Source organism: Harpia harpyja, chromosome 9 (genome assembly GCF_026419915.1).
Source record: "Harpia harpyja isolate bHarHar1 chromosome 9, bHarHar1 primary haplotype, whole genome shotgun sequence".
NCBI lineage: Eukaryota > Metazoa > Chordata > Aves > Accipitriformes > Accipitridae > Harpia > Harpia harpyja.
Window position 1 is genome coordinate 41127317 of NC_068948.1, and position 26944 is coordinate 41154260.

The following is a 26944-nucleotide window of genomic DNA, read 5'->3' on the forward strand; positions in this document are numbered from 1 at the left end:
GGCCGCAGCCGGGGCGGGGGGAGCCCCCCCCTTTCCTCGGAGCCCCCTCCCCAGCCCTGCCACTCAGCGGGAGCGGGGGGCGCGGGGGGGGGCGGCGGGGGGGGGAGGGCGGGCGAGAGGCGGGGGCTATGGGGCGGGGGAAGAAGCTCAGCGGGAGGGACTATTTGAGGAGACCCTGGCAGGCTGGTGAGGTGCGGAGTGATCCCGGCTCCGGAGTGAGCGGCCCCGAGCTGAGGCAGAAAAGGGAGGCGAACCCGCTGGGGCGCCATCCCAGCGAGGGCACTGCGCCTGCGCCGCCTCCCCCTCCCCTCCTCCCTGCCGCCGTGTGGGGTGCAGCAGCGCCTGCCCTGCTGCCACCGCCGGCCCCTGCCCCGCGCCCCTGCCCCGGGGAGCTCGCCCCCCCCCCCCCCCCCCCTCCCCAGCCATGGCCCAGATACTGCCCATTCGCTTCCAGGAGCATTTCCAGGTGAGCGGAGGGGGGGTGGTGGTGGGGAGTGCAGGGACGGGGCTCCCCCTCCTCTGGTTCACCCCGTCCCTCAGAGAGGAGGGGGCCGCGGCCTATCCGGGGCTGGGGGTGCGCTGAGGGGAGGCTGGGGAGCGGGGGGGGACGGGACCGGGCCGCGGGACCCCTTCCCGCCGCCGCTGTGGCGGGGGACCCTCTCGCCTTTCCTCTCCGCCGGTGCGGGGCCGCCGTCCCGCTGGGCGCCGCGGGAAGGCGCGCGGGGCCGAGCCCGCTCCCGGTGCGGGCTCCCCGGCTGCCGCCTCCGTCCGTTCGTCCATCCCCCGGGCTGCCTCTCCGCGGCGTGCGGAGCGGCCGCGATTTGTGCAGAGTCACTCGCCGCCTGAGGGACCTCCCGCTCGGGGGAGGGGGAGGCGCCGGAGCCGGGCTGCTCGGACCGCGGGGGCTCCCCCGTCTCAGCTTAGGTGGGCGCTTTATTCTTGGAGAGGGATCGAGGTTTTTCTCTCTTGCCTAAACGACCGTCAGCCTCCGGATCGCGGAGGTTCCTGGGAGCCTCTTTCTGTGCGGCTGCGAACTGGGAGGAAATTGGTGAGATGAGGTGCAAGAAACCATTTGAACTTGGAAGCCGCACAGCCTCTGTCCCTCCTTCCAAACACAACAATATTTTAAAAAACCCCTCCCTAAAAATGACATAGTTCTGTTCTTAATAGCCTGTGAAAACCATAATGCCAGCGTTGGAAAAGATCCATGACTAATGGATGCAGCACAGACAAACCGGTTTATCTGTTTCCTTGTGAACTGGTGGTGAGGGAGGGTTGTAAATGGAGTGAGAGAACAGCAGTCTCTGAACATGCAGTTTGAGGCAGGAATTAAAGGAATTTGCTAAATGAATGAGAGAACAGGAAGTGGACTTGGCAAGTCATCCTTCTGTCTCTGTACCGCCCCTTCTGTCAAATCAGGCATCCATTTCAAAATATGAACTGGGTATCATCCATCGGTGTGGACTTTGTGCCACTTCGAGCATGTCAGCTTGGGAAATGGTTATTGCCACTTTAGCTCCCTTTTGGAAGTGTTTTTCTGCTTGACTGGAAGAACTGTCTTGGTCGCTCCGGAAGGAGCCCTATCCTGAAAAACAGTGATAGGGCTAGCGAACTCCAGAAATATCTGATTTCTGTGCCCAAGGGAGCAGACACACCTGTCTCCTCAGAGTTGTCATGAGTTAAGAGTTTAACATAGTGAAGAAGAATTATAGTGTCACTTCCCCTTCTTCCCTGCTAATGTCCACTATAGCAGTGTCTGTAGTAACCTCAAATGAATTCCTAAGAGCTACAGTACAGCTGTCTGAGGAAGAAACTTGGTATCAAAGTGGTTTTGACATCAGACTCTTCTTAGAAAGAAGCATATAGTTCTTACAATTTAAAACGAGCAAATGTGACCAATCCTGCTGATTGTGTTTGGTCTATACAATAATGATGAGAGAACATCATACCTCATATGTCATAGGTATAATGTGCTGCTTTGCACATCAAATGACTGTTTCTGTGATAGCTAGTGTTGTGTTGTGTGTCTTGCAACATTGCCAATATTAACATTGTGGTACTTCTCTTGGGGGGGGCTAGCAAATTTCAGGGGATTTGTACTGAAGTCATATTCTATTTTTTGCTACCACCTGCTTTTGCTCTTAAATAATTTGATCTTGGCAAAAGGACTAAACCTGCTTGAGGGACTTTTCCCCAGCATGGAGGCTGTATAGAGGAGTAGGGGAAACCTTGGACCCCTGCTGCCAACATGTAGGACCAAACTCTTTTTCAGGATTCACTCTCTCCTGCTTCTCCCTGCAGTTTGAGTGCAGTAGCTCCAAAGCAGTACTCTACTAAAGAGTAACTGAGATTAGTAGTAGCTGGGAGTAGGAATGCAGCCAGCCTCCTTGGTGCTGCTTCTGCAGTTGTCTACATGGTGGGGGGGAATCAGAAGGAATGTGGGAACTGGTAGCGTTTGCTCTGGCTGGATATTTGCAGTACAGTTTTATCAGCTCTAACTTAATATTGTGTTGTACACATTGAGAGTCATGAATAAATGATACATGGTGCTTATTGTTGACTGGTAGGGAATTCATTAAAAGATTAGGCCTTCAGTCCTTCATAGTGCTTCACTGTTGCCCATATTTAGCTTTATCAGCTTAATATCTCTCCCCCCCGCCATGTTACTTTCAAGAAATTGGCTTGGCTACAGTTAAGTTGTCATATTTAAAATTAGTGTAACAGATCTAATATGCTGCTTTATGATCTTAAATCAAAAGTTACAATTCCTTATTGTGCTGTGTTTCAGTGATCCTATGTGAAATCTTTCTGTACATTATGTCAATCTGTGTACTGTTTATACCTGTAGCCATTTTAACTAATATGGCTTTAAGTGGTTAGAATAGCTGTTAACACTGGAATTACTCGATTCCAAATTCAGCCTGTTGCTGATGAAACATTATTTCACTTAAGTTCAGAGTATTCCTGAGATAGTTGTATGTACTTCACAAAAAGAACTGAAGCATGTGGAAAGTGCTCTCCAGAGACGCTAAACATAAGTTGCAGTGCTAAATACTGAACTCTTCTCTCCCACTCTCTCTGGCTGGAAGTAGATAAATGATAGTGTGAAGTGAAACAGTGATCTTGGTCCACGTAAAATTGGAGGAGTACTAGGGTTCAGCAGACTGTTTACATTCCTTTTGAAGCTCATTTTGCTTTATGTTGATAATCCTTCTGACTGAACTGTAGCTCCAAACCTGTGCAGGAAGAGTGGCTGCCAGTCACAGTGCACATTAAATATGAAGTTATTATAGCTTGTATATTCAAGTCCTGTGTGAGCTTGAAAGATGGAGAATAGCTGCAGTAAAAGAAAGATATTCCAGTCTTGATGTGGTAGTAGTCAAGCTGAGAATGAACTCCGGTCTTACTGTTCATTTAGTGCCATTTAATGCAATTGAATGGTTGTTTTTAGATGTGAATTTGGTAGCTATGAGTCTTCACAAATTCATAAAGAACTTGCATCTTGCTCATTCTTCCCACAGACGATATCATAGTTAAGTCCTATGGCAAGGGAGGTAAGATAAGGACTTACATTTTTATCTGTCTCGTCGCTGACCAGCTGCATCAGTACAAACTATGCCAGCCCTGCTATAGTGAAGTACTAGTACGCACTACTTAAGCTACTGTGATTTAATCAGGTTCTTAACTCCAATGCTTCTGTTGGAGTAGTGAATTTTAAACTATTTACCAGATTGAACTCTTCCAAGGGGATTGTAGAGTTTACAATGGAAATGCTGTAAAAGACTAAATATACTGGTACGTGGACTGGAAGCAATACTGCTGGAATTCAGTGTACAGAGTGTTCTTGATCTAAAATTAAACTTTTCTTTTACTTAGTCATTGGTTTGCTCTTAAGAGCTTGGCTTTGTCCCCTTTTGAGCTTTTGTCAGTTTTCACTAGCAAAAATCTCTGCCTGCAAAGAAAACTGAGACAAAGTCTCAGGTTCCTAGGTTAGGGACTTCATCCCTTAGATGGATAGACACAGGGATCTGTAGACAGAGTTCTGCTCTCAGTTGAATAACTAATACAGGCTCTTGAGCACAGCCAACTAATGTGAAAAAACTTGTGTGCATGATGTGCTCTTGATGTAGAAGTTTTGTGTCTTGGTGCAGCACTGAGAAGCTGAGGTATCCTAGCTTTAAACATAAAGGATGTAGATTTACTTCCGTCATTTTCTGGACAAAAACACTTTCTATTTGGATAGTCTGAGATGTCTTGTTAAGAATTACTATCTGTTGTGCAATAGGCATGACTGAGCTGAAGTGTAATGGCTTTCATGAGTTTGCTTTGGCTAGACATGTGGACTTAAAAGCACTCAGGATATTTGTAAGCTGTAAATGACTTTTTGGACTTGTATTTGAAAGGTAGGGCTAAATATTATGACTTGCTTCAGCTATTTAGTGTTGGAGAGACCATATTTGCTCACTGGATTGAAAAGTGTCTTACATGTGGTAGGGAGACTCATTCCATAGATGATCTAATCCTCAGCACAGACATGCAGGAACAGATTTTTGTGTAGGAAGTAACTGTCACTTAAGATGAAAGCCTTAACTGCAACTGCAACTAAAACCTGTGAGCCAGTGGTCTTGCATGTTTCAGTTCTTGTATACTTCCTTGATGTCCCTCACCTGTCAAGATGGGAGGGAACTACAGCAGGGGATGAGGGGAGGGTGGGCAACTGAGAGATGTCCAACAACTATATGCAGATCCTTATTGAGCATGATTATAACTTTTTATAGTCACATGAGTGAAAGAGTTCTGAGAAACTATATTACTGTGTTCTTGGCTTGTGTAGTGCTTAAAATGATATGTGCTTACAGAGCTTTTAGCAGGCAGTTAATTGGATACCTATAGCTTCTGCCCAAGCCTTACGCTTTTCTAATGGGCTTAAAAAACAATATTTGGTCACCTCTAAAAAGCATTTCCACTAGAGCTGTGTGGCATAAAGCTGAAATGGGGTATTTACTGAGCCCTGGATGGATCTTAAATTCAGAGTTCTTCTGACTCCAGCATTTAACTGATTGTAGGTCCCAAGTATTGGAGTGTCAGTATTAAAGAGACAGTAAGTTAGGCTTACGTATTTCCCGTTAGAGAAATGGACTTAGTTTGAAGACTGATAGTATCTGAGTTGGTCTGTGCTGATTTAGTTTGGATCACTACACTCCACAGAAAGGGAAAGGCTAGATTATTTACTAAAACTCCTGTGTAAAAATGTTTCAACTCCATTTCTTAGCAAATGGTACCATGCTGGTAAAGTAGAATTGGGAAAGACTAAATCTCAGATTAATAGTTGTAATTCATCCTAAGTGTGGGACTTGTGTATCTTCATTCAGGTTGAGAATCAAATAATACATCTCGGGTTAATCTTTACCATGTCATAAGTTCTCAGTATCTGTAAGATGCCTTAAAGTAAGTTTGGTATCTAATCCAGCCTTGCAGTAATATGAGATACCTCTGAAGAAAAAAAAAAAATCTTTATCTGGTTCATTCAGCCTGATAGTGAAGGTAGTTCTACACTGCACATATAGATAGGGCATGAAAGGGTAGGAGAGGCATTAAGCTGTTACTTGTAGAACAGAATGTTATCCTTTCCTCTACAGCAAGGCTTACAGTAACCTACATGGGGGTGCTTGGTAGGGTTTAACTGGTTTACCCAAAAATCGTGTGGGGTAAAATTGTGGGAGGAGGCTACCTCCATAGTAAATGTCTCTGGAATGACTTTGTAATATTGAATCCTTCTTTTCAGAAGAAGGCAACCTTAGCTTGAAAGTACTGCTTGCCTAAGGAACATAATAAAAAATGAAAATTTAGTAGCAATTGAGAGGTCTGATGTTCACTCCTTTATGAAAATAAACTGCAAAAATCTCTAGTTTGTATATACAAACTTCAGAAATGACCTGTAGCACCTTCACCTGAGGCCTTTTAAGATATATAGCTAAATGCTTGCTACCTCCTGTAATAAAGTTTTCTTAATTCTGTGCTTGAGGAAGACGGGAAGGTGCTTTAGAACAACATAGTTCAGATTGTCTTGGCAGGTTTGTCCCATCCAGGATAGAAGCAATGCTGGCTGATGTCCCTTTGTTTGGTGGTAAAGGGATTCTGCTCATATTCTTTTGTATAGTCATAAGGAATATGCCTCTTAACGCTGCTTCCATGTTATAGGAGCACATAGGATCTGATGAGGATACTTATCACTCCCCTTATGGCAGAAACAGTCTTCAGTGTTTTCAGACTGCTAAAATATGAAGTGTCATCATCATTCACTGAGGCTTGCAGTATTCATACGACCATCCTTTAGGAAGTACTGACATTTTGCCTTTAAAAGATGTGACTGACTTCCCTAATAAGGATGGCAGTGATACTCATGCATAATTTAGTATTACATTTTCTGAAAGCTTTGCTAGATTTTGTAATAGTTAAATCGGGAAATCTTAATACCAGGACTTGATGTAAAATCTTACCTAGCTTAATGGAGATACCTGAAGCATTATCCTTCAACATTGACCAGATTTTGGAGTGAATAACCTTGGGCTTAAAGCTGAACTTTAAGTAGGCTAATGCCTCAAGATTCTCACCGTGCAGAAAGAGTGGCCAGGGGCTGTCTCTTGAAGAGTAGGTCAAGCTGAAGCACAGTAATTTAGAAGAGACCTTGAAGAGGCTGTGTTTCCACTTCAGTACTCTGGAAATACATCTGAGTTTGGGTTAATTAAATCAAGTGAGGAACCTGGCTGTGCTGCAATTAAATCTCTTAACCACTCTTGTGACACTTAACTTAGTCTCTTAGAATGGACTGTACTGTATTGCTAGATGGACTCAGATCATGCTCAACATTAAAGTGCTCAACTGTGTACTACCTGAACATGTAATTTGTCACAATAAGTGGATATTGTCTGGTGTGGAGCATGTGACTAAGAACAGTGGAATTGAGTCCATCATTTATTCCTCTGTTGTTCAAGGTCACAGAAGCTGATGGAGCTACAACTTGCATGTTTATTGGGTACTAAAAATTTCTGCATTATATATGAAAACTACATGAGTTGTCTTGATATGGAAACTTCTTTCCTTACTGACACAGAAGCCTGTAATAGCTGCATGTCCAGTGGACTTGTTTTCAAAACTCTAGTTGCAAGCAGCTTCTGATGTTCTTGTGCCTAAACTTTTGATTCTCTTCTGGAACAAATGGCACCTACTGAAGTGTACTACTGTGTATTGAAGTATTTACCTGTGAAGTGAGGTGTTAGCTGAATGTGTCAATTTTGCTGAGACACTTGCGGGAGGGAGTAAATGTCTCTTTACACTTGTGTACATTTGGCTTGTATTGCATTACTGAAATTTGAGTACCTTGAGATTAGCAGTTACTGAGCTGAATAGCTTTTCATTAGTAAGCTGAACAGAAAACAAACACTTCCTGAGGCATTCTTGGGCACAGTCCTCACACACCACACTTCTAGGTATCTCCATTACATACCCAATTTATGATTTAGTGAGTAGCTTTACAGAAGCTGTAACAAGCCATGATCAGCCAGATCAAAACACAGTAAAACAGCGTTTGTGACACCACCATGGGACTTGTTGCCCAAAGGGTTTAGTCTATTGTATGAGGGTCGGGGTGATATGTATCAAACGAGTCTAATGACTCAGTGATGCTGGTGGTAGTTTCTATCCTGTCTCCTTGAGGGCAGTCATTTTTCACTTGCAGTGCACTGAAAAGCAGTGTAGGTTAATCCCTTGAGAAGCTTCAGTGAAGCTGATACAGTTCTTCTGCTTGAAAAGCATTGCTGTGGGGCATAAAGCAGGTGCTCAGGCTTATCACAGTTACTGTTATATAAAATGCAGCTTGCATACATACCAAGCTGAGGTGTGCTACATAGGTGAATCTGATTTACTGCAGACCAATTGAAACAGTGATACTCATTCACTGCCACCTGCTCCTGTTAACCTGAAATTGTAAGTGAATGGAAACAAAGTTAACACAAAAGGATGAAAATGGGAAATAGCCATCTTCTAGGGCAGTCTATTCCGTGGCACAAAATGACTTTAAGTTACATTAAGAGTAACTGCTTTGTACCTACTGCCACATGATTGAGCACAAGTTATTTTTGAGAGTTGGACATAAGGCTGGAGGGGGCCTGCATTGAAATCCCTGCCCTTGTTGTTGAGCCAGGTGGGATGACATCTTGGGCAAGGAGAGATGGAATGACTGATTATTTTAACACAACTTTCTTACCTTTCACTGGTCAGAATTAGAGTCTAAGAAGCAAGATGAACAAGTGCACTTGTAAAAATAGGCAATTTGAGACCTGCTATGTAGACTTCATTCCATAATATTGCTAGGAATAGGTTGCATAAGGGTAATTGGTTCTTTCCATAAGGCCCAGTGATGCTGTATGTTGTAGTTCTGCCACTTAAGTTTCCAATATCAAATTTACCAGCCTTGCTTAATCTGGAATCATGATGCTACTGATAGTATACAGCCTATCACATTACTAGATCCAAGTTATGCAATAAATGCTTATGTTAAAACTCCTTTGAGTTTGCATCAATAACACAACTTTGGAACGTCTTTAGGACTTGAGTACTGAGAATTGTGTAGCCCTTTACCTATGCAACAAAGAGAATCAGAAGATAAATCGTAGTTCCATAATATATGCTCTTGTCAGAGAAATATACTAGTCTTGCATTTCCTTCTGGAGGAGACTTTAGACATAGGCTTGAGTTAGACCTTCAACATGGGAAGGGTAATAAAGCACTCTCTTCCATCTTTCTAGCTCCAAAATTTGGGCATTAACCCAGCAAACATTGGATTCAGTACCCTAACAATGGAATCTGACAAGTTCATCTGCATCAGGGAGAAAGTGGGAGAGCAGGCACAAGTAGTGATAATTGACATGAGTGATCCAACAACACCCATCAGACGCCCAATTTCTGCCGAAAGTGCCATCATGAATCCAGCCTCTAAAGTAATTGCGCTAAAAGGTGAGTAACCTTTTATTATTGCAGTATGAAACATACTGTTTAGCTGTATTACTGCTTACATATGCTCTTAAACTTAAGATTTATGTAAACTTTCTAAGAATGTGTATGAGGATGAGAATTCTTGCCTGAATTTGCATGCTGTAGTTTTGGCAGTAGATTTTTCAGTAGTCTTTGGATGGTTTGCCTCCAAGTAGGTGTGAGATGCTTGGGCTTGGCACTGCAGCCTCCTATCCTCACTGAGGACCAGGTCAACATATGGTATACTTTCCCTTTAAACAGGTGTTGTAAACACAATGTTCACTTGTAAAGATGAATAGGGGTGTAAAGCCATTCTTGGTCTCTGCTCTGTCCTGGCCCTTTCTTGTAGCTCTGAAGAGCTTACTAGATAACAACAAAATGTCATAAGGATGGCCAGTAACTGTGGAAGTCTGAATGTACAAGCATGTTAAGTTTGGTAATAATGAGATCCTGCAGATAGACCTCTGCTTTCCAGTAACTGTGATGTTGATGCTGCCTTTAAGTAGTACTCTGAGCTCGAAGAAATAATTGTTAATACATCTCTGGCTCTTTTCTTAAATGACCAACTTCTGGTATTTAATCTCAATAACTGTTACTGACTGTGTACTTTTCTTCCTGCATCTTATCTAAACAGATGGTGAGTGAACTTTGTTGTGACATTTCATGTTCAGTAGTACAGAATGGTCTAATCTCATAAAAAGTACTGAACTTTAAGGTAGCCATTTGACAGTTCACTTCATAGCCAGGTGGGGGATCTTAATCCTCAACTGGTATTATAGTGAAAATGTTCTCCATTGGCTTGTTGCTAACCATTTGGCTGCTTTGACTATTGACTGTACCAAGTGAAGGAGAAGAGTGTGCTCTCAATGTTTGTGTGTGTGTGTGTATATATGATGGAAGTACAGTTGATAGACAAAACCAAGTTGCAATATTTTTATGAGACCTCTGCTAGCATGTCCTGTGTGCTATTCATTTCTGCCTAAGTGTGTTTTTTATTGTGAAAAATCATGGTGAAATTATTTAGGGGTCCAAGAAATAACTGGCCTCAGAACTGGCACAAACCCTGTAACGTCTTGTCTTTGATCTCAAGCTTATAATGACATTAGGGAAAAACTAATATGTTTGACTTGCTGAATCTGTGATTCAGCTAAGGTGCTTATACATCTTGCAAAGGACTGCCTTACCTGGGGTGTGGGTAATGGTAACAATGCAAAAATAATTTCAGATCTGTTGAGTTCACTGTCCTTAATCTTGGACCCCTTTAAACAAACCATATTGGCAAGCAAAGTGCCTTCTCTACACTAGCAGAGCTTCATCTTCCTCTTAAAAGGAAACTATATAATCTGGTTTTAAAACTAACTTACTAACTAAATGGCTTATCAACTTCAAAGAATACAGCTTTAGTCTTGCCAGTGTTAAGACTTGCTCAAAAGGAGTATTGTTCTGTCCATGCAGAAGGTTGAGTGAATGATGTCACATTGACATGTGAAGTTGTGTTGTCAGGTATTGCAAACTTAATGATCTCTTCTTCTATCAATAATCTAATGACCAAAGGGTTGGGTAGGAAAGAGGATGAACAGAGCTACTTAACCAATGTGTTGTTACCCATGATAACCAGCAGAACTACAGTGAGCTGCACTGAAGGCATGGTTTAAGTCAGTCACTCCAGACTTTCCCTGTTGATTGGCTGAGGCTTCACTAGTCAAAACCGTTGCATATTGTGACTCAGTGTGCCATGATTGGAAGTTGCTCATAATCTGAGGATTATTGAGCAATAAACATACAAACCCACCCTCTGAAAAAGAAATGAAATGGTTCTTGATTTAAACTGAAATACAGTATGCACAATTTCATTTCTGGATTGCATGTGGCATTCTCCTGGTGTACCAAGATTTATGCTTTGTCCTTGTGTTCGTGATTCTCTTGCTTTGCTCTGTAGTGAGGGTACTCCCCAGTTGGTGCAAGTGGAGAATGCAGCACTCGGGAGTGCTTCCATTCTTTGTGGAATGGAGAAACTTCATGCTCCAGTGAACTGAAATGTAAATTCTTGTGCCAGTGTTCAAAAAACAAAGATGCTTACTTGACTACACCTGTAGAGAATAGTCTAAGTAGACTGATCAGTGTGGTAGCTTGATCAGAAAAACTTATGTAAGAGTCTGGCTTTTTGTCTCAAATTTTGGCCTAAAAGTGTTCAAGTAGACATAAGACTCAAACTCACACTTGCCCTCACTATGACTTTATAGCAGGTTCTGCTCTCTCTTAATCCAAATACTGATTTTTTTTTTGTAGTTTAATTACAGTTTAGAGTTCTGAAGTTTGAATTTATGTTGCCACACTGAAGAAATTGTATTGCTGTGGCTCCTGTGGCCCCCAACATGCAGAGCTAGCTGTCTGATGAAGCTTCTAAAGCCATTTCCAACTGTAACACAGCAGTCAAATTTAGTCTAGAAAATAGACAAGCATGAGCTTTTAGCTTGTTCCAGTAGCTTATTGGTTTCTTCTATGTTCTAAAAACTAGGAAGGACATCCTGCTTCCTTTTCAGGAAGACCTGACTTTGACAGTAGTTTCTGTATGCACATACTGGTATTCCTGTTTAGATGGTGACTAGAGACTTTCCAGAACTACTTGTCTGCCTTCTGCATGTGAGGCTGCACACTGTGGAAGTTCCAAAATCAAGCCCTTGATAGCATCAGTCCACTGCTGGACAAATTGTTGTCCAATACAGTAAATACGCTGTTTCTAACTATCAGTTTACAGCTGGTGTTAGGCCTGGGCTTATTGCATTTATATAATACGGTAACTGCATGTGCAGAGCAAAGTGGTCAGAAGCAGGCTGCTTTTTGGTCCCAGGAAAGCTAGCAAGCTGTCCTGGGAACTAGTTAATCAGGTTAACACTTCTTCATGCAGTTAATCCAGGGAGCATAAATGCTGCATGTGGTAGCTGTCAAGTCTTGTGTTGTCTCTTGGCACTGCATTAAACTAATATGATCAATTTACTGTATAAATTATGCTAAAATGTTATAGAGCAGTCTGAGATGCATATTAACTTGGGGTTAGTATCTCTTGAAAATGATTCCTCAGTGGCCAGCAGCCTTCATCTATCAAAACTTCCCAGTAGAAGGAACATCTACCAGTTTGATAGTCAGAAGTGTTACTAGCAGAGAAAACATTTCTGAAATGTGGATAGAAATAATGGCATTACAAGCCAATACTCTAGCAGTCTGAGTGGGTGTCTTGTGAACAGAAAACAATATTCTTAGAGCTGAGTCGTCTCATCTGCAGTGAAGTAAAACATCACTTTGACTTTCTGAAGGGAACAGATTCCCTTATTCTTTATAGGTTGGTTCAATTAACATTAGCTTTAAGTATACCCTTACTAGCTGCTTCTGGCAATTAAAAGGAATACTGAAGTCAAGCTTAAACCTGCAATATAGTTACCTAAATCATGAAGCAGTAACCTTAACTGGAACTAAAACTCCAAACTTTTCTATAATCTTTCTAAACTTTTGACTTTCTTCTTCAATAGGCACTTGTATTACTGTTGTACAGAGCCCATCCATGTCCTAGTTAAGTGCAGAGATCATTCAGCAGAAAAATAAAATGGAAGCTGTGGTCCTGGGCTATCTCAAGAGCTGTTGCAAGTCTTGTGCTGTTGGACTCGGTCCAGGTCATCTACAGCAGCTACTGAATTGACACAAAGTGGAGCCATTCTTTCTATTAATTATACTGAATGGCATCTACTAGACACCCATAATTTGATATACCAGTTCTGCTACCTAAACCAGAGTTTACACAAGCTCTGTAGTTTAGACTGTCTTTTAACTACAGCTTATAGTTAATTAAAATGTCTATGCTTGTCAGTTGTTGGAATGTCCATGTAAGTGTCCATGAGAAGTAGACTTTTTTGCTTCAGGGATGGTAGAGGTGTTGGAGGTGGGGAGGGGAGTCCATTTGATAAGAGTCAAATATCAAAGGAGGCTCAGATGTGACAGGACACTAACCCTGTCTGTAACATTACTGGAATAGTGGGTTAAACAGGGTGCTTGTAAACAGGTGGACTACAAGATGGCCATTGTGGTAATCTGCCTATGATGTTTCTTGGGTTTTGTCATACTAGCTGGGAAAACACTTCAGATCTTTAACATTGAGATGAAAAGTAAAATGAAAGCCCATACGATGGCAGAGGAAGTGATCTTCTGGAAATGGATATCTGTGAATACAGTTGCCTTGGTGACAGAGACAGCAGTCTACCACTGGAGCATGGAGGGAGAATCGCAACCCCAAAAGATGTTTGACAGGCATGCTAGTCTTGCGGGCTGCCAAATCATCAATTACAGAACAGATGAACACCAAAAATGGCTGCTGCTGATAGGAATTTCAGCACAGGTAAGTTAGCTGGAAACAGCATGCTATGAAAACAATCAGGAGAGCCCTGTCCCCACTTCACTTAATAGCTGCTATAGTTTCTTAACTTTGGTTTCTGTAGATCGAAATTTCAAGGATGTCTTTTGTGTAGGAATAACCTGACCTTTAGTGCGATTAAAGTGTTGGAGGAGGGGATGAGAGGCATTTGCTGCTTTTTAGTTTACTGTCCCAAAGGTCTTGCTATAAACATCTGAAATCTTATCTCTAAAAGCTGACCTTTCTTCTTTTTTCTAGCAAAATCGTGTGGTTGGTGCAATGCAGCTGTACTCAGTTGATAGAAAAGTCTCCCAACCTATAGAGGGCCATGCAGCAGCTTTTGCAGAATTCAAAATAGAGGGAAATGCCAAACCTTCTACCCTCTTCTGTTTTGCTGTGAGGAGTCCTGCAGGGGGCAAGGTAAAGTCTGCAGCTGTTTTACTGTTCTGCTGTAACAGAACTCTACTAATAGAACTTCAGTGATCACACAGTTTAGTGTATGCTTTCTCAAGAACAGCTGGGGAGCCATGTGTGCAGCATGTTTGGTCAGTGTCAAAATGCTTTCTTTCAATAGGGTAGAAACTGCAAAAAGTCTTAAGTTGCTTGGGTGAAACTTCGACATAAGAGCAAATGTAGATGCATAAGAGCAAATGTAGATGCATTTAAGAACTGAGCTCAGGGTGTTAAAGCATCAGTTTATGCCCACATGGGGTTTTTTGTGTGTATGAAGTTAAGTCGAATTCAGTACAGAAAGAGGCTAGATAAGCCTTAGTGCTGTAGGTAGGTTGTTTGCATCAAACTGATAGTGGAATTTAGTAGCAGTTGAATGCTACAACTGCTGAGCAGTCTGTAAAGAGCTGAGGTAACACTAAAATATCTTCAGTGCTCTAGACTTGTCCAGCAAAATTGTTGATGAATTGACAATTCTCACTCAAAACATCTTGAACAAGTTGTCTTGAATAAAAATAGTCTGCTTTCATAGAAAGCATGAGTGTTTTTTTCTCTTTTTGATCTTTTTCCCAGTTTTTAAGTTCCAGAAAACTTGTCCCTCTGATAAATACCTGGAGCACAGCTCCCCAGACTGTGCTGGTTCTGGATTGGGCAGATATTCATCAGCCAAGTGTGGCAGGTGACTTCAGTAGCATATCTGAAAAGAGGAATTTCTTTCATGTGGCTGTACTTGCAGGCAATCTTGTGACATGTACTCTTTTCTTCCTAGCTACACATAATTGAAGTAGGTCAGCCAGCTACTGGAAATCAGCCATTTGTTAAGAAAGCTGTTGATGTGTTTTTCCCACCTGAGGCACAGACAGACTTTCCTGTGGCAATGCAGGTAAATGTTTGACCCTCAAAAAATCAACTTTACAGCCTGGCAAGTAGCTGCCATCTCTGTTGTAAAGAATGTTTTCTATTAGTGCTTTGTTGTTATTCTTCCTTGTTCTGGGAGGGGTGTTAATAGATTTGTGGGAGGTAGACTGGACATTAAAACAGTAACTCAAACACAAATATATAGGCTGCTCCAGTATTTGTCCAGATAAGTCAACTTGAGGTTGTATTTAGGGAGGGGAAAAAAAACCTCAACCAAAAAAAAAACCAGAAAAACACCAAACAAAAAGCCCCAGCAAAACCCCTCCTAACCCACCACCCCACCCCCAACAACAACAAAAAATCAGACCCAAACAAACCTCAATAGTGTCTTCTGCTAGAATGTCTCTAACATTGCTTCAGCTATTGAACTTCCTACTAATGTTCAGAGTTCTAGATAAGAATGTTATGGTGCTTGAAGTAACTTCATATGAAAGTGGCATTTCATCTACAGTAGATGTCACTGAGACAAATGGAGTGGGGAGTCCTGTATCAGCATACTTCCTGTAGTAGCAGCACAGAAGAAGCAATTTGGGACATTAATGGGAGGTTCTTTAGGAAAGAACATAGCTGGCTGCCTTGACAGACCAAACTTCACTTAGCATGTCTGCAGGACTAGAAATTGTGTAATAAAAGCAAACTATCTCAGAGCATGCAGCTGCTGACCAGTCTAATAGACCAGCTTCATAAATGAACCAAGAGATGCCTTAAACTAAGGTAAACAAAGGAAGCTGTCTACATGGCAGGATTCATGTGGCTCTGTACTTCAGCTTGAGGTGTAATTAACAAAACATCTGAAGACTTGTTTTAGAGTGAAAGTACTTTGAAGACCATTTTGGCTTGAAAGCCTTCCCAGTTTAGGTGACTTGACAGGTAAACTGGAGTACTCAGTAGCTGAGCTTGGTTTAGGTTCTGCTGGTACTTTGGGTAGGCCTTGTTGAAAGAGAGTGGGACTATCTCATTAATATTTCTGAGCAGAAACTTGTACTGACATATATAGACCAGAATGCTGATTATACCCAAACTTTCTTCCTCAGCCTGGCTCATTAGGATGAGGAGTATGTCCTTTGCTGCAGATGAATTTTAATTTCCCTTCAGCCTCTCTATTCAGTGGAGCTATGGCTGCAAATGGCCAGCAATGCTGTTCATTGCTTTGAGTCTGTAAGGAAGAAGCCCGAAGCTATATTTGTTCTTAGTGTCAGTGCAAAGGCATGTCACTGCAGTACTGTCTTGTGACTAGGCTAAAGGCAGCTGTCTTAACTGTTATAGTCTTAGTCTTGACTAATAAAAACTCCTCTTTTGGCAGATTGGAATTAAGCATGGTGTTATCTACCTGATCACAAAGTATGGATATATTCACATGTATGACCTGGAGTCTGGAGTGTGCATCTACATGAACCGTATTAGTGCTGATACTATCTTTGTCACAGCTCCTCATGAACCTACCTCAGGCATTATTGGTGTGAATAAAAAAGGACAGGTAACAAATCCAGCATTCTGATTTTGAGCCTTCTAAAGCTCATGTAACAAATGAGTGAATGTAACAAACCTAGTGAGTGACTTGATGCAACAAATGTCATGGAAGGAAGCAAGTAACTATTTGATTAGTCAGTTTTTAACCTCTCCTAGTACAGAACTGCTTGGGGAGGAACTTGGGTTTTTTAATAATCTAGTACTTCACTGATAGCCATTTTGATTGCTATATTTCAAAGTAGTTGTGGAAAGGACAGTACTCCTCAATATGCCTTTTGTCCTTTCCAGGTGCTTTCTGTATGTGTTGAGGAAGACAACATAGTGAACTATGCTACGAATGTTCTCCAGAATCCTGACTTGGGCCTGCGTATGGCTATACGTAGTAATCTAGCTGGGGCAGAGGAATTATTTGCTAGAAAGTTCAACACACTGTTTGCTCAAGGAAGCTATGCAGATGCTGCTAAAGTAGCTGCATCTGCACCAAAGGTAAATAACTCCAAAGGTACAGCTTAGAAGTCATGGGGATTTGCCTTAGCTTAGTGGACTTGCTTAGCTCACTTGCATTTCAGTACTTGACATTCAAAAACTGAAGTGCTGCAATACTAGCCTTAGTTCTCTGCAGTTCAGTGGTTGTACTGACTAATATTCTCCTGTATCCCATAAAGGAGCATCTGCTACACTTATCCAACCATAGACTGGACTTGCTGTGGCCACTGAGTTCTTGCTAGAATGTCACTGGTTTGGTGAAGATCTCCACCTTGAAGGCTTAAGAGTAGATGCTTCAGTGTAGAGCTTAACACCTGGTTTTTGACTAATACTATTCAGCCTTCAGTAATTAAACATTTCTTCTCTCTATCTTGTGCCTCTTCAGGGAATTCTACGTACCAGTGATACAATCAGGAAGTTCCAGAGTGTACCAGCTCAGCCTGGGCAGGCCTCTCCCCTGCTCCAGTACTTTGGAATATTGCTTGACCAGGGACAGCTGAACAAGTTTGAGTCTCTGGAGCTCTGTCGCCCTGTCCTACAGCAGGGCCGCAAGCAGCTTCTGGAAAAGTGGCTGAAGGAAGACAAGGTAGGCTCACTCAATCATGACACTAGCTTAATGCTGTTGCCTTGTAACAATTGAGTGTGAACAATACTTTTGTTGATACTACATCTCTGAATTCTTCTGCTTGACAAAATACCCCTTCTGACTTCAGCTGGAGTGCTCAGAGGAGCTGGGAGACTTGGTGAAGACAGCTGACCCAACCCTTGCACTCAGTGTCTATCTTCGTGCTAATGTGCCAAACAAAGTGATTCAGTGCTTTGCTGAAACTGGTCAATTCCAGAAAATAGTGCTGTATGCTAAAAAGGTAAAGTTGTTTACCACAAACTGCTAGACTCTATCTTATGTTTAATGTGTACATTCTCAAGCTATCTTCCATGAGATAAGTTTGATTCCTGTAACTTAAAACTGATAAGTAGGTAAGATTGAGAAACAGTGTTTTCTTCATTGTCATAGTGCAAATCATAGTGTATGACTAAGGTCTGAGCAGTCTGCAAAAAAATTAAATTCAGAACACCCAGAATTTTATGAACTATCAAATTAATGGACTGGCTCAAGCTTGTTCTAGAGAATAAAGATAAGATTTTTTTTTTCCTAAGATCATAAGACTTTTTTTTGGATGGATTACAAAACAATTTGCCTGATGTCCACTTTTAAGTTTAGGACCTTATTTGATAGATAGTGCCTTAAGACTGTTGAAAGATTTGTTCCTAGCAGTTTTCTTACCTAGCAAGAGAAATGCCCTGGCACAAGTTCAGTTACTAAGAAGGTGAATACTGAATTTCTGTGTCAACAGACAAGCAATGCTTTTGTCTGAGAATTCCTGGAAGATGGGGGATGGGCATGGCAACCTCACAGCAGTTCATACTGAAGAATGTGAAGGCTTAAAAAATGTGTAAAGCTTCCCAGACATTGTATGAATGTTTCTGAAATCTCTAGGTTGGCTATACCCCAGACTGGATCTTCTTACTGAGAAGTGTGATGAGAGTCAGTCCAGAGCAAGGCCTGCAGTTCTCTCAGATGCTGGTACAGGATGAGGAGCCACTGGCTAACATTAACCAGGTGATGCCTACAACAAGAGTACTGGTCTCTTTCTAGACAGAGGTAATAGCATAGTACCATTTTGGTGACTGGTAAGGCCAGTTCAGGTCTCTAGTTGGCTTGACTAGAATAGTTTAGTCACTTTAACCAAGTTTGGTTACCATTAAGTCTTTAGAGGCAAGTGTGCTCTCAAGTTCTTGTGGAAGCTTTCTGGCTTATTACTGTAATACTGATAATGAATCTGCCACAGTCTTAGTCTAAGAAATAGTGTTGCTGTCCTACTGTTGGCTTTAATGGAGCATACACTAACTCTTCCCATGCAGAGAATTTACAGGAAGGCAAACAGAGTCGAGTGCTGGCTGCCAGTGGCCATTTCTGGTTAAATGGACAGAAAAAAGGCAACAATTTACATTAATAAATAATTGAAGTTACTTAGAAAAAGTCTTAGCTTTTCTTGTAGCAACTACTTCAACAAGAGAGAAGGGATGGGATTTGCATGCTGTGTTAAGATTAGCGTGGGTGGCAAAATCTGGCACAATAGCTTAAAGTAATGTGCTGCTTACATTCTAGAGAAAAAGAAAACAGTGTGAAACTTGTCTCTATTACCATGGTAGCAATCCTGTGACAGCAAAGGGAATACAGCATGGTAGGTGCTGTGATGAGCTGCCTTTCTAGCCTTCTAGCCAGGCCATTAGTGTATACAGATAAATGTGCATGTATGTATATAGACCCCCTTCTCTAACTTGACCGATCTCAACAGATCGTGGATGTGTTCATGGAGAACAGTCTTATTCAGCAGTGCACGTCCTTTCTGTTGGATGCCCTGAAAAATAACCGCCCTGCAGAAGGCCACCTTCAGACTCGTCTCCTGGAAATGAATTTGATTCATGCCCCGCAGGTAAGCTCTCTTAACCTAGTTCCTCCAAAAAGTGAAGGAGAGACAGTGGTAGGCTTGCACAGGAATATGATGTCTGATACTGATAGCCATAAGTAGTTAAGCAACATCAAAGACTACTAATGAGTCTGCTGTGACTCTTCAATAACTTTTAGGCTGAGCTGTGGTGATTCTTTGACAGTCTGAATATGAAATGTAACCTTCTAGGTTGCAGATGCCATTCTTGGAAACCAAATGTTTACACACTATGATCGTGCTCATATTGCCCAGTTGTGTGAGAAGGCAGGCTTGCTCCAGCGAGCTTTGGAACACTACACGGATCTCTATGATATTAAACGCGCTGTTGTTCATACTCATCTCTTGAATCCTGAGGTAAGTCTGTCTTAGAGTAAGAAAGTGGAAGCTTAAGTAAAGTGAACACTCTTTAGCACTTCTTTAGCTGCTAAAAATCCCTGCAGCTGCTATAAGGTGGTTTGTAGGTAGCAAAGTAGCACATGCAGCTGTGATTCAAGAACACTTGTCTAGCTAATGATTAAACTGTAATCTATACTTTTGATGGCTTAAATCTGACCTCAGTTTCCCAGGTGGGCATTTCAAATCTTGCTTCCAAACTGCGTTTTGTAGTTGTAAAGATGGTGAGCGTGTTTCTTTTTAAGTTGTTGGTCTTAGCACGTGGAAGACTTCTCTCTAGTAGCTGGGGTAGAAACTCTGTCTAGCTGCCACATTTTAGAAGTCAAATCCTGTATAAGTTGCTGAGTAAAACTTCTATCTCTTTGCAGTGGCTTGTGAACTTCTTTGGCTCGCTCTCAGTTGAAGACTCTGTGGAGTGTTTGCGTGCCATGCTGTCAGCCAACATTAGGCAAAACCTACAACTCTGTGTACAAGTTGCTTCTAAATACCATGAGCAGCTTGGTACCCAGTCTCTTGTGGAGCTTTTTGAATCTTTCAAAAGCTATGAAGGTACAGTATTAGAGGGAAGCAGCTTACTTGGAAGCACTACTTGATTGAAGCTAATAGTAAGGATTGTATCTTTTATGGGAGAGGTACTTGTCACATGGCTGGACCTTAGAATGCATTTATCAAAGTGAGCCCTAGGGGTAGCTTTGTTCTAGATGGTTTCTTAACCCTCTTGAGTAAAGATCAGAAAGAAGGATGAAACCTGAAAAAATCAGAACGATTTTTTTCCTGCAGTTGAATGAAAGCTACCTTCTCAGCAGGGTTGAACTAAGTCACAAGCTGAAGCCCATGAAAGTCTGCACTTGCTTCACTTACCCTTCTGACTATGTTAAAAACATGTGACTCTTTCTAGGACTGTTCTATTTCTTGGGTTCCATTGTAAACTTCAGCCAGGATCCAGATGTTCACTTCAAGTACATCCAGGCAGCTTGCAAGACTGGTCAGATAAAGGAAGTGGAAAGAATCTGCCGTGAAAGTAACTGCTATAACCCAGAACGGGTGAAGAACTTTCTGAAGGTAAATATTCTGTCCAATGGATTGAGCAGTCCTCTGTATGTTTTGCTTAGCAGCAGAACTACAGCCTTCTAATGGGGGGAAATACCAACTCAAGGTTTAGCTGGCATGGCTGTGAGTAGTCTACTGTGTAGCTGGAATAGGAATCTGATCCTATTCCAGGCATATAATAGGTCCTGTTTAGGCTACCTCTGGGAAAAAAATCCCAACTTCACCATTCCTTTAAAATTAGCCTGTATGATATAACTTGTACCAGACTCATGACTATGTTGTCACCTACCAGTAGGTGAATCTAGGCTGGCAGAAGGAAAGACTATGCTGAAGTATTCAGAATCAAGGGTATTGGCAAGACAAAGCTTGTTAAGCTGGAGTCAAGCTATACTACAACACTTCACGTGCTTTGTGTCTGGTAAAATGGGATTTTAATGCCACTTCATTTTGCACTGTTAAGTTCTTGGCCCAGCAACTGTCTTCTGAATTGATATGTGAATTGATAGTCAATTTGAAGCTAGAGATGTTGGCACTTCATGAAGAGCTTAAACTTAAAACTCAACTGATAGACTGGCCACATGGTATTCATAGTGGGTAATTTCCTTTTGAAGTCAATTGTCTGCTCGGCAGTCTTAAATTTGAATGTATTGTGACTTCTAGTGCTAAGGGAACTTGGCCAGACTTTCCTGCTTTGAAAACACTTCAACAAATGGTGGTTGCTTACTTTTTTTTTTTGCACAAAATACAGGAGGCAAAGCTCACTGACCAACTTCCTCTGATCATTGTCTGTGATCGATTTGACTTTGTTCATGACCTGGTGCTCTACTTATATCGTAATAATCTGCAGAAGTATATAGAGATCTATGTACAGAAGGTAAGGGGAATCCAGTTTTAAGCTCTTGCTCTTTCCTTCCTTAGAAGGAACTTAACCTTTCACTAGACTAATGCAGAATCTGCTATGTCTTTTTTATGCCTGTACTTTTAGTGCAGAGGCTCTTCAATAAGCCTTTTGTCTGTTATAAACCTGTAAGTGTAGTTTTTCCTGGAATGTATACAAAAATGTGTTAGTAACTTAAAATTCATTACTCTAAAGCATAGTTTAAATTTTTAACAAGAACTTCCCCGTGTGGAAGACTGGGGTGGGTTATTAGTAATGCTAATAACTAATTTTAATGATGGTGGTTTATTCTAGGTGAATCCTAGCCGTATACCAGCAGTGGTTGGAGGGCTTCTTGATGTGGATTGTTCTGAAGATGTCATTAAGAACTTGATCATGGTGGTTAGAGGCCAGTTCTCAACAGATGAGCTGGTGGCTGAAGTGGAAAAAAGAAATCGGTAATGAAAATGCATCTGTAGACACGAGTGTTGGGTTTTCCTGACCCTGGTATACACTCAAATTGAATTGGGTGCAGTTTTGTTGAATGATACAGTACTAATACTGTTTTATGTTTCTTTATAGAAAAGCAGCTTAGATTTGCTAGTCGGTCTCTTCATTACTTGGGCCATATAGGAATGCCTGACAGCACTACATGATGAGTAACATGGCTTTTGAACACTTCCTGTGCAGCCAACCATAGGATGTGCCTTTGGAGTAAATCTGGATAAAACTGTCTTGACAGTCTTGTTGAAGGCACACAGCAGCTTGTGTAATTAGTTTGTAGGTACCTGTAAAATAAGCAAATGGCTTTAAGTGTGAAGAGCCAGCTAATAGAACAGGAGTTGAAAGATTGCAAAACTAGTGGCATCTGCAACCGTACCTGATGGTAAACTGCAGATCTGGCCTCCACTCATTTAATACTCATTAGAAATAACTGGCTGGTCTCAGTCTGCTTTTAAGTCTGACCAGCAGACTAGCTTGAAGGGAAGGCAAGGTATTAATGGGTAGCTGGTCAAGCATACCTCAGTCTGACTTACAAACCTAAAATATTTGCTTCTTCAAAGGCTTAAGTTGCTGTTGCCATGGCTTGAATCGAGGATTCATGAAGGCTGTGAAGAACCTGCGACTCATAATGCCTTGGCCAAAATCTACATTGACAGTAATAATAATCCAGAGCGGTTCCTTCGTGAGAATCCTTACTATGACAGCCGGGTAGTTGGCAAATACTGTGAAAAGAGGGACCCTCATCTGGCCTGCGTTGCTTATGAGAGGGGGCAATGTGATCTGGAACTCATAAAGGTTAGCAAAACTGCATTTATAAACATGTTAAAGAACTACTTGCTGCCTGAAGTGGAAGCCTAGCTGGCTATTTGTCTTAATACTTGCAGAATCCTGTCTTGCAGTCTTACTCAGGAGTTGAGGTAGGCAGGATTCTTCTATATGGAGACAGTAACCTTCATGCTGATGAGAAGAACTCTTATGCTATATGTTGAAACTAAAATTATATAACTCTGCAACTTTAGGGTACCATTCATGTTTTTCATCTGCTGATTCTTCTCAAAATTAAACTCTTTCTTGGGCTCAGCTAATGAATATGCCTACTGTTAAACCTTTGTTAATATGATTTTTTTTTTTTGAGCCTTGAGCACTTGATCAGCAGAAGGGACAGGCTTTCATCTAGCTTGACTCTACAGTAGGAAGAAAAGCTTTCCTGAAAGTAGAATGGGGCTTGTAACTGTCCTTTATTGTTGTTGACCCTGAGAGTTGCTTCAATGCGTAACTAGAAATGAGGAAAATAAATGTTGACAGTCAAACTGCAAGGACTTACTCCGATAGCATTCCTCTCCTATCTTAAGCTTGTTGATTCCTAGAACCTCCCTTGGAAGTTCAAGGGCAAGTGAAATTCCCAGGGTTCTCCAAACACATCCTAATTTCACACTGAACACCAGAGTTTAATGCCAGATTGTAGTGCTTGTGGCTGCTGAGAAAGAAAACATTCTCCTTCCACCTGCACTTCAGCACTAGTATATGCAAAGAATGTCAGCTGTGTAGGGCTAAGAACTAGCTTGTTTTGCCCTGTTTGAAAGGAAGTAAACGCTGTTCCCTGGTGAGGCATACCCTGTGAGTGTTAAAACAGTGGTATAATCTAGGCTTCCTGTTGAAAGTGGATGACTTTCCAGACTGAAGCAGCTATTTTTGAAGTAATACCTCCCCTATAGCTGTTTAAAAAAAAAAATCTGGCTATATTTGGCACTCTTTATTTCAGGGTATGAAGGTGGGTCCGAGCTGTTGACTTTACTAGGATAAGCTTTAACATTCTGGCTAACCATAAAAAAAACCCCTGCCAGTAACAGTTTCTTCCTTGAACTGATGTTCTGAGCAGGTGTTTCTGGTTGTGGAGAAAAGATCTTCCTCATGTAAGAATTATTCTTGAGACCTTGTTGCCTCCTAGAAGAGGGCTCAACTCCTGCAACTAATAGATGTACAATATAAAGCAAAATTGTGTGACTACTAATTTGTTTACAGCAAAGTACTTGAGATTCCAAGAGCTAATGTGGATACTAACAAAGCATGACCTGTTGGTAGAAGATGGAATACACCTTCAGGTTTCTACTCTTGTAGTTTGAAATTGAAGCTAGTGGTACTAATAGGATCATAACTCATAACTCTTCCTTGCTGTACTTTTATTGGAGATTTCACATTTATTCTATACCCTTAACATTTTAACAGGGGAATCCAAGCTACTCTGCACACTTCTAGTGTAAAGCTAATGACACCGAATCTGTAACCTATTTCTAGCTTTAAACACCAGCACCGTTCCTCAGTTCACTCCTTAACACTGCCCAGGCAAGTGGCTCCCTTTCTAGATTTAAAACTTAAGTTCTTCAGGCTTCTGCAGGTCTTCACTTCAAACAGAAGCAAATAGTTACTGTGAAGCCACTGTCACAGTATTTGTGTGTCGGGCAAAACCAAGAGAAGCTATAGAAATTCTGCTGGAGACCTTCTCCATGAGACTTCCCGATCAGAGGTTGGGTAAGAACTTGTCTGTGGCATTTAGCATTGGTCAGCAATTAGTTCTAGTCAGTCTTCTAGACTGTCTGATTCATAGCTAGCTAAACCTGTCTTGTGGTACTGACCCTTGATATTAATGCTAATACTTGTAACTTCTTCAGGTCTGCAATGAGAACTCGCTGTTTAAGAGTGAGGCTCGCTATCTGGTGCGCAGGAAGGACCCTGAGCTCTGGGCAAATGTTCTGGAAGAAAACAACCCGTTCAGGCGGCAGCTTATTGACCAGGTACAGCACAAAGGCTAAATTTTCAGTATGAGGAGACCTCAGGATGTCTCGGAAACATTACGGAGTATTAAAGTAGCTGTTTTCCCCACAAGGTCCCTTGAGGCCCCATCTCAACCATATAGAAATTTCTAAGAGTTGAGTGGCAGGTATTAATTCTGACCTTCGTGGTCAGAAAATCTAGTTACCAGTAAGACATCATTTCTGTCCTGTGAATTGACCTACCTTTAGTGAATTTGCTCCGTACGCAGACCGAAGGTGTGACTTTTAATAGCTATGTCCTGTATAGAAGTAGCTCTTTCCTGCTGTTTATGACAAAATACTCTCAAAATTCTGAAGCCTTAATTTGTAGTTCACTGGAATATGTTGGCAATTATCTCATTTGGGGAAAACACTTAATACTCTCCTGCCTTCAAATCCAGGTTGTCCAAACAGCTTTATCAGAGACACAGGATCCAGAGGAAGTTTCTGTAACTGTGAAAGCTTTCATGACAGCTGACCTGCCTAATGAATTGATTGAGTTATTGGAAAAAATTGTCTTGGATAATTCTGTGTTCAGTGAACACAGGTAAGAGGAGAGCTTTGTCCACAAGTTTAGCCTATTCAGTGCCTTTGTTTAGGTTGTGAAGTGACCAAAGTTATTTGTGGGTCTCTTGGTTGCAGGACCTAAGCACTCTTAAATGTGTAGAATGAGGTGAAAAAGCAAAATTTGAAGTGCTCTGTGCTTTAAGAACAGAGCTAGTTCACACTATGCAGTTCGCAGTGATGTGTTAAGAGAACACTGATATTGATAAGCTTTTTCTTTTTGGAAGGCAAATATCAGTGCTTCTCAATCTGGGGATGAGAGGTTGTTGCTAGTGACAGCAAGTGGGTGTATTTTTTTGCATGTACAATATATGTCACTTAAGCAGGTGTTACCGTGCACTGCTTATAGCCTATGCCTTCTGTTAACCAAAGGAATCTCCAGAATCTGCTGATCCTGACTGCCATTAAGGCTGACCGCACTCGTGTGATGGAATACATCAATCGGCTGGATAACTATGATGCCCCAGATATCGCAAACATTGCCATCAGTAATGAGCTATATGAAGAAGCATTTGCTATATTCAGAAAATTTGATGTTAATACTTCAGCAATTCAGGTGAGGTGTGGTTCCTGTGTGAAGGTGTAGAATGCTAGTAATGAAGAGAATGGGGAGTGTACTGTTACATTGATTCTCAAGGGGTGATTGTCACTTAAATCATTGAGACTTGAGTAGAGTTCCCATATGATACCAAGTTGCAGGGAGAAGTGGGATTATGTGCAAAGAATAGCAAAACAAAGTCAAAATAATGACTTCAGAGACTGGTCTGGTCAGAGCAATCAAAATGTTGGGATGTTGCACTGTACACTTGGGGTGTGTGCACTGAATTTGATTCAGAGTGGCTACTTTGGAGACTCCTACTTGAAAGGTGCAGGAGGAGCAAATGCTACTAGGCATTGTCTGTAGGCCAGCGTTATTGACTTCTGTAAGGCAGAGGAGAAACATTAGCAACAAGAGTCTTATTCTGACTACCTCTGCTGCATTGGACAGAAATGGCTGTTCTAAAAGCAGTTAGCTTCATATTGCTTACACAGGACACTTGAAGAAAGAGTTCTGTTAGAAAGGACAATGTTACAAAGCTTTGATTTTTAATTTGCAATTTCAATTTCAAACAGGTGCTGATTGAGCACATCGGCAACTTAGACCGTGCTTACGAATTTGCAGAGAGATGTAACGAACCAGCAGTATGGAGCCAGCTAGCTAGAGCACAGCTCCAGAAGGACTTGGTGAAAGAAGCCATTGACTCCTATATAAAGGCAGATGATCCTTCTGCCTACATGGAGGTTGTTCAAGCAGCTAATAGAAACGGTAAGGCAAAGCATCCTCAAACTTAAGATTGTTTGGATATGAGCTAGGTTATTGCATCTACGTTGAGCAGCAGGGATTCTTATGAATTCTGTTTCAGAGGAAATGGGAGCAGTCAGTATGTGGAATGGATGAATCAATGTTTAGTGGGATTCCTGTCAACAAGCTTGT

General features: G+C 41.7%; 1 protein-coding gene across 4 annotated transcripts in view; it reads left to right on the plus strand.

Moving 5' to 3' along the window:
- The first annotated feature begins 204 nt into the window (after positions 1–204).
- CLTCL1 (clathrin heavy chain like 1) overlaps positions 205–26944 on the plus strand; it is a 37279-nt gene continuing 10539 nt past the window's right edge. For 2 of the 4 annotated variants that reach the window (XM_052795576.1, XM_052795577.1), the window contains exons 1-21: positions 207–466; positions 8808–9015; positions 13152–13420; positions 13694–13855; positions 14655–14768; positions 16107–16280; positions 16562–16759; positions 17145–17345; positions 17473–17625; positions 18258–18380; positions 19120–19257; positions 19462–19626; positions 20034–20214; positions 20564–20727; positions 21464–21589; positions 21908–22050; positions 22657–22891; positions 24766–24888; positions 25308–25453; positions 25843–26026; positions 26584–26776. In XM_052795576.1, the coding sequence (XP_052651536.1) occupies positions 425–466; positions 8808–9015; positions 13152–13420; positions 13694–13855; positions 14655–14768; positions 16107–16280; positions 16562–16759; positions 17145–17345; positions 17473–17625; positions 18258–18380; positions 19120–19257; positions 19462–19626; positions 20034–20214; positions 20564–20727; positions 21464–21589; positions 21908–22050; positions 22657–22891; positions 24766–24888; positions 25308–25453; positions 25843–26026; positions 26584–26776 (3442 nt within the window). In that variant the 5' untranslated portion in view covers positions 207–424. Of the gene's footprint in view, positions 467–8807; positions 9016–13151; positions 13421–13693; positions 13856–14654; positions 14769–16106; positions 16281–16561; positions 16760–17144; positions 17346–17472; positions 17626–18257; positions 18381–19119; positions 19258–19461; positions 19627–20033; positions 20215–20563; positions 20728–21463; positions 21590–21907; positions 22051–22656; positions 22892–24765; positions 24889–25307; positions 25454–25842; positions 26027–26583; positions 26777–26944 lie in introns of all 4 variants that reach the window. The other 2 variants (XM_052795579.1, XM_052795578.1) reach the window with 2 other exon arrangements.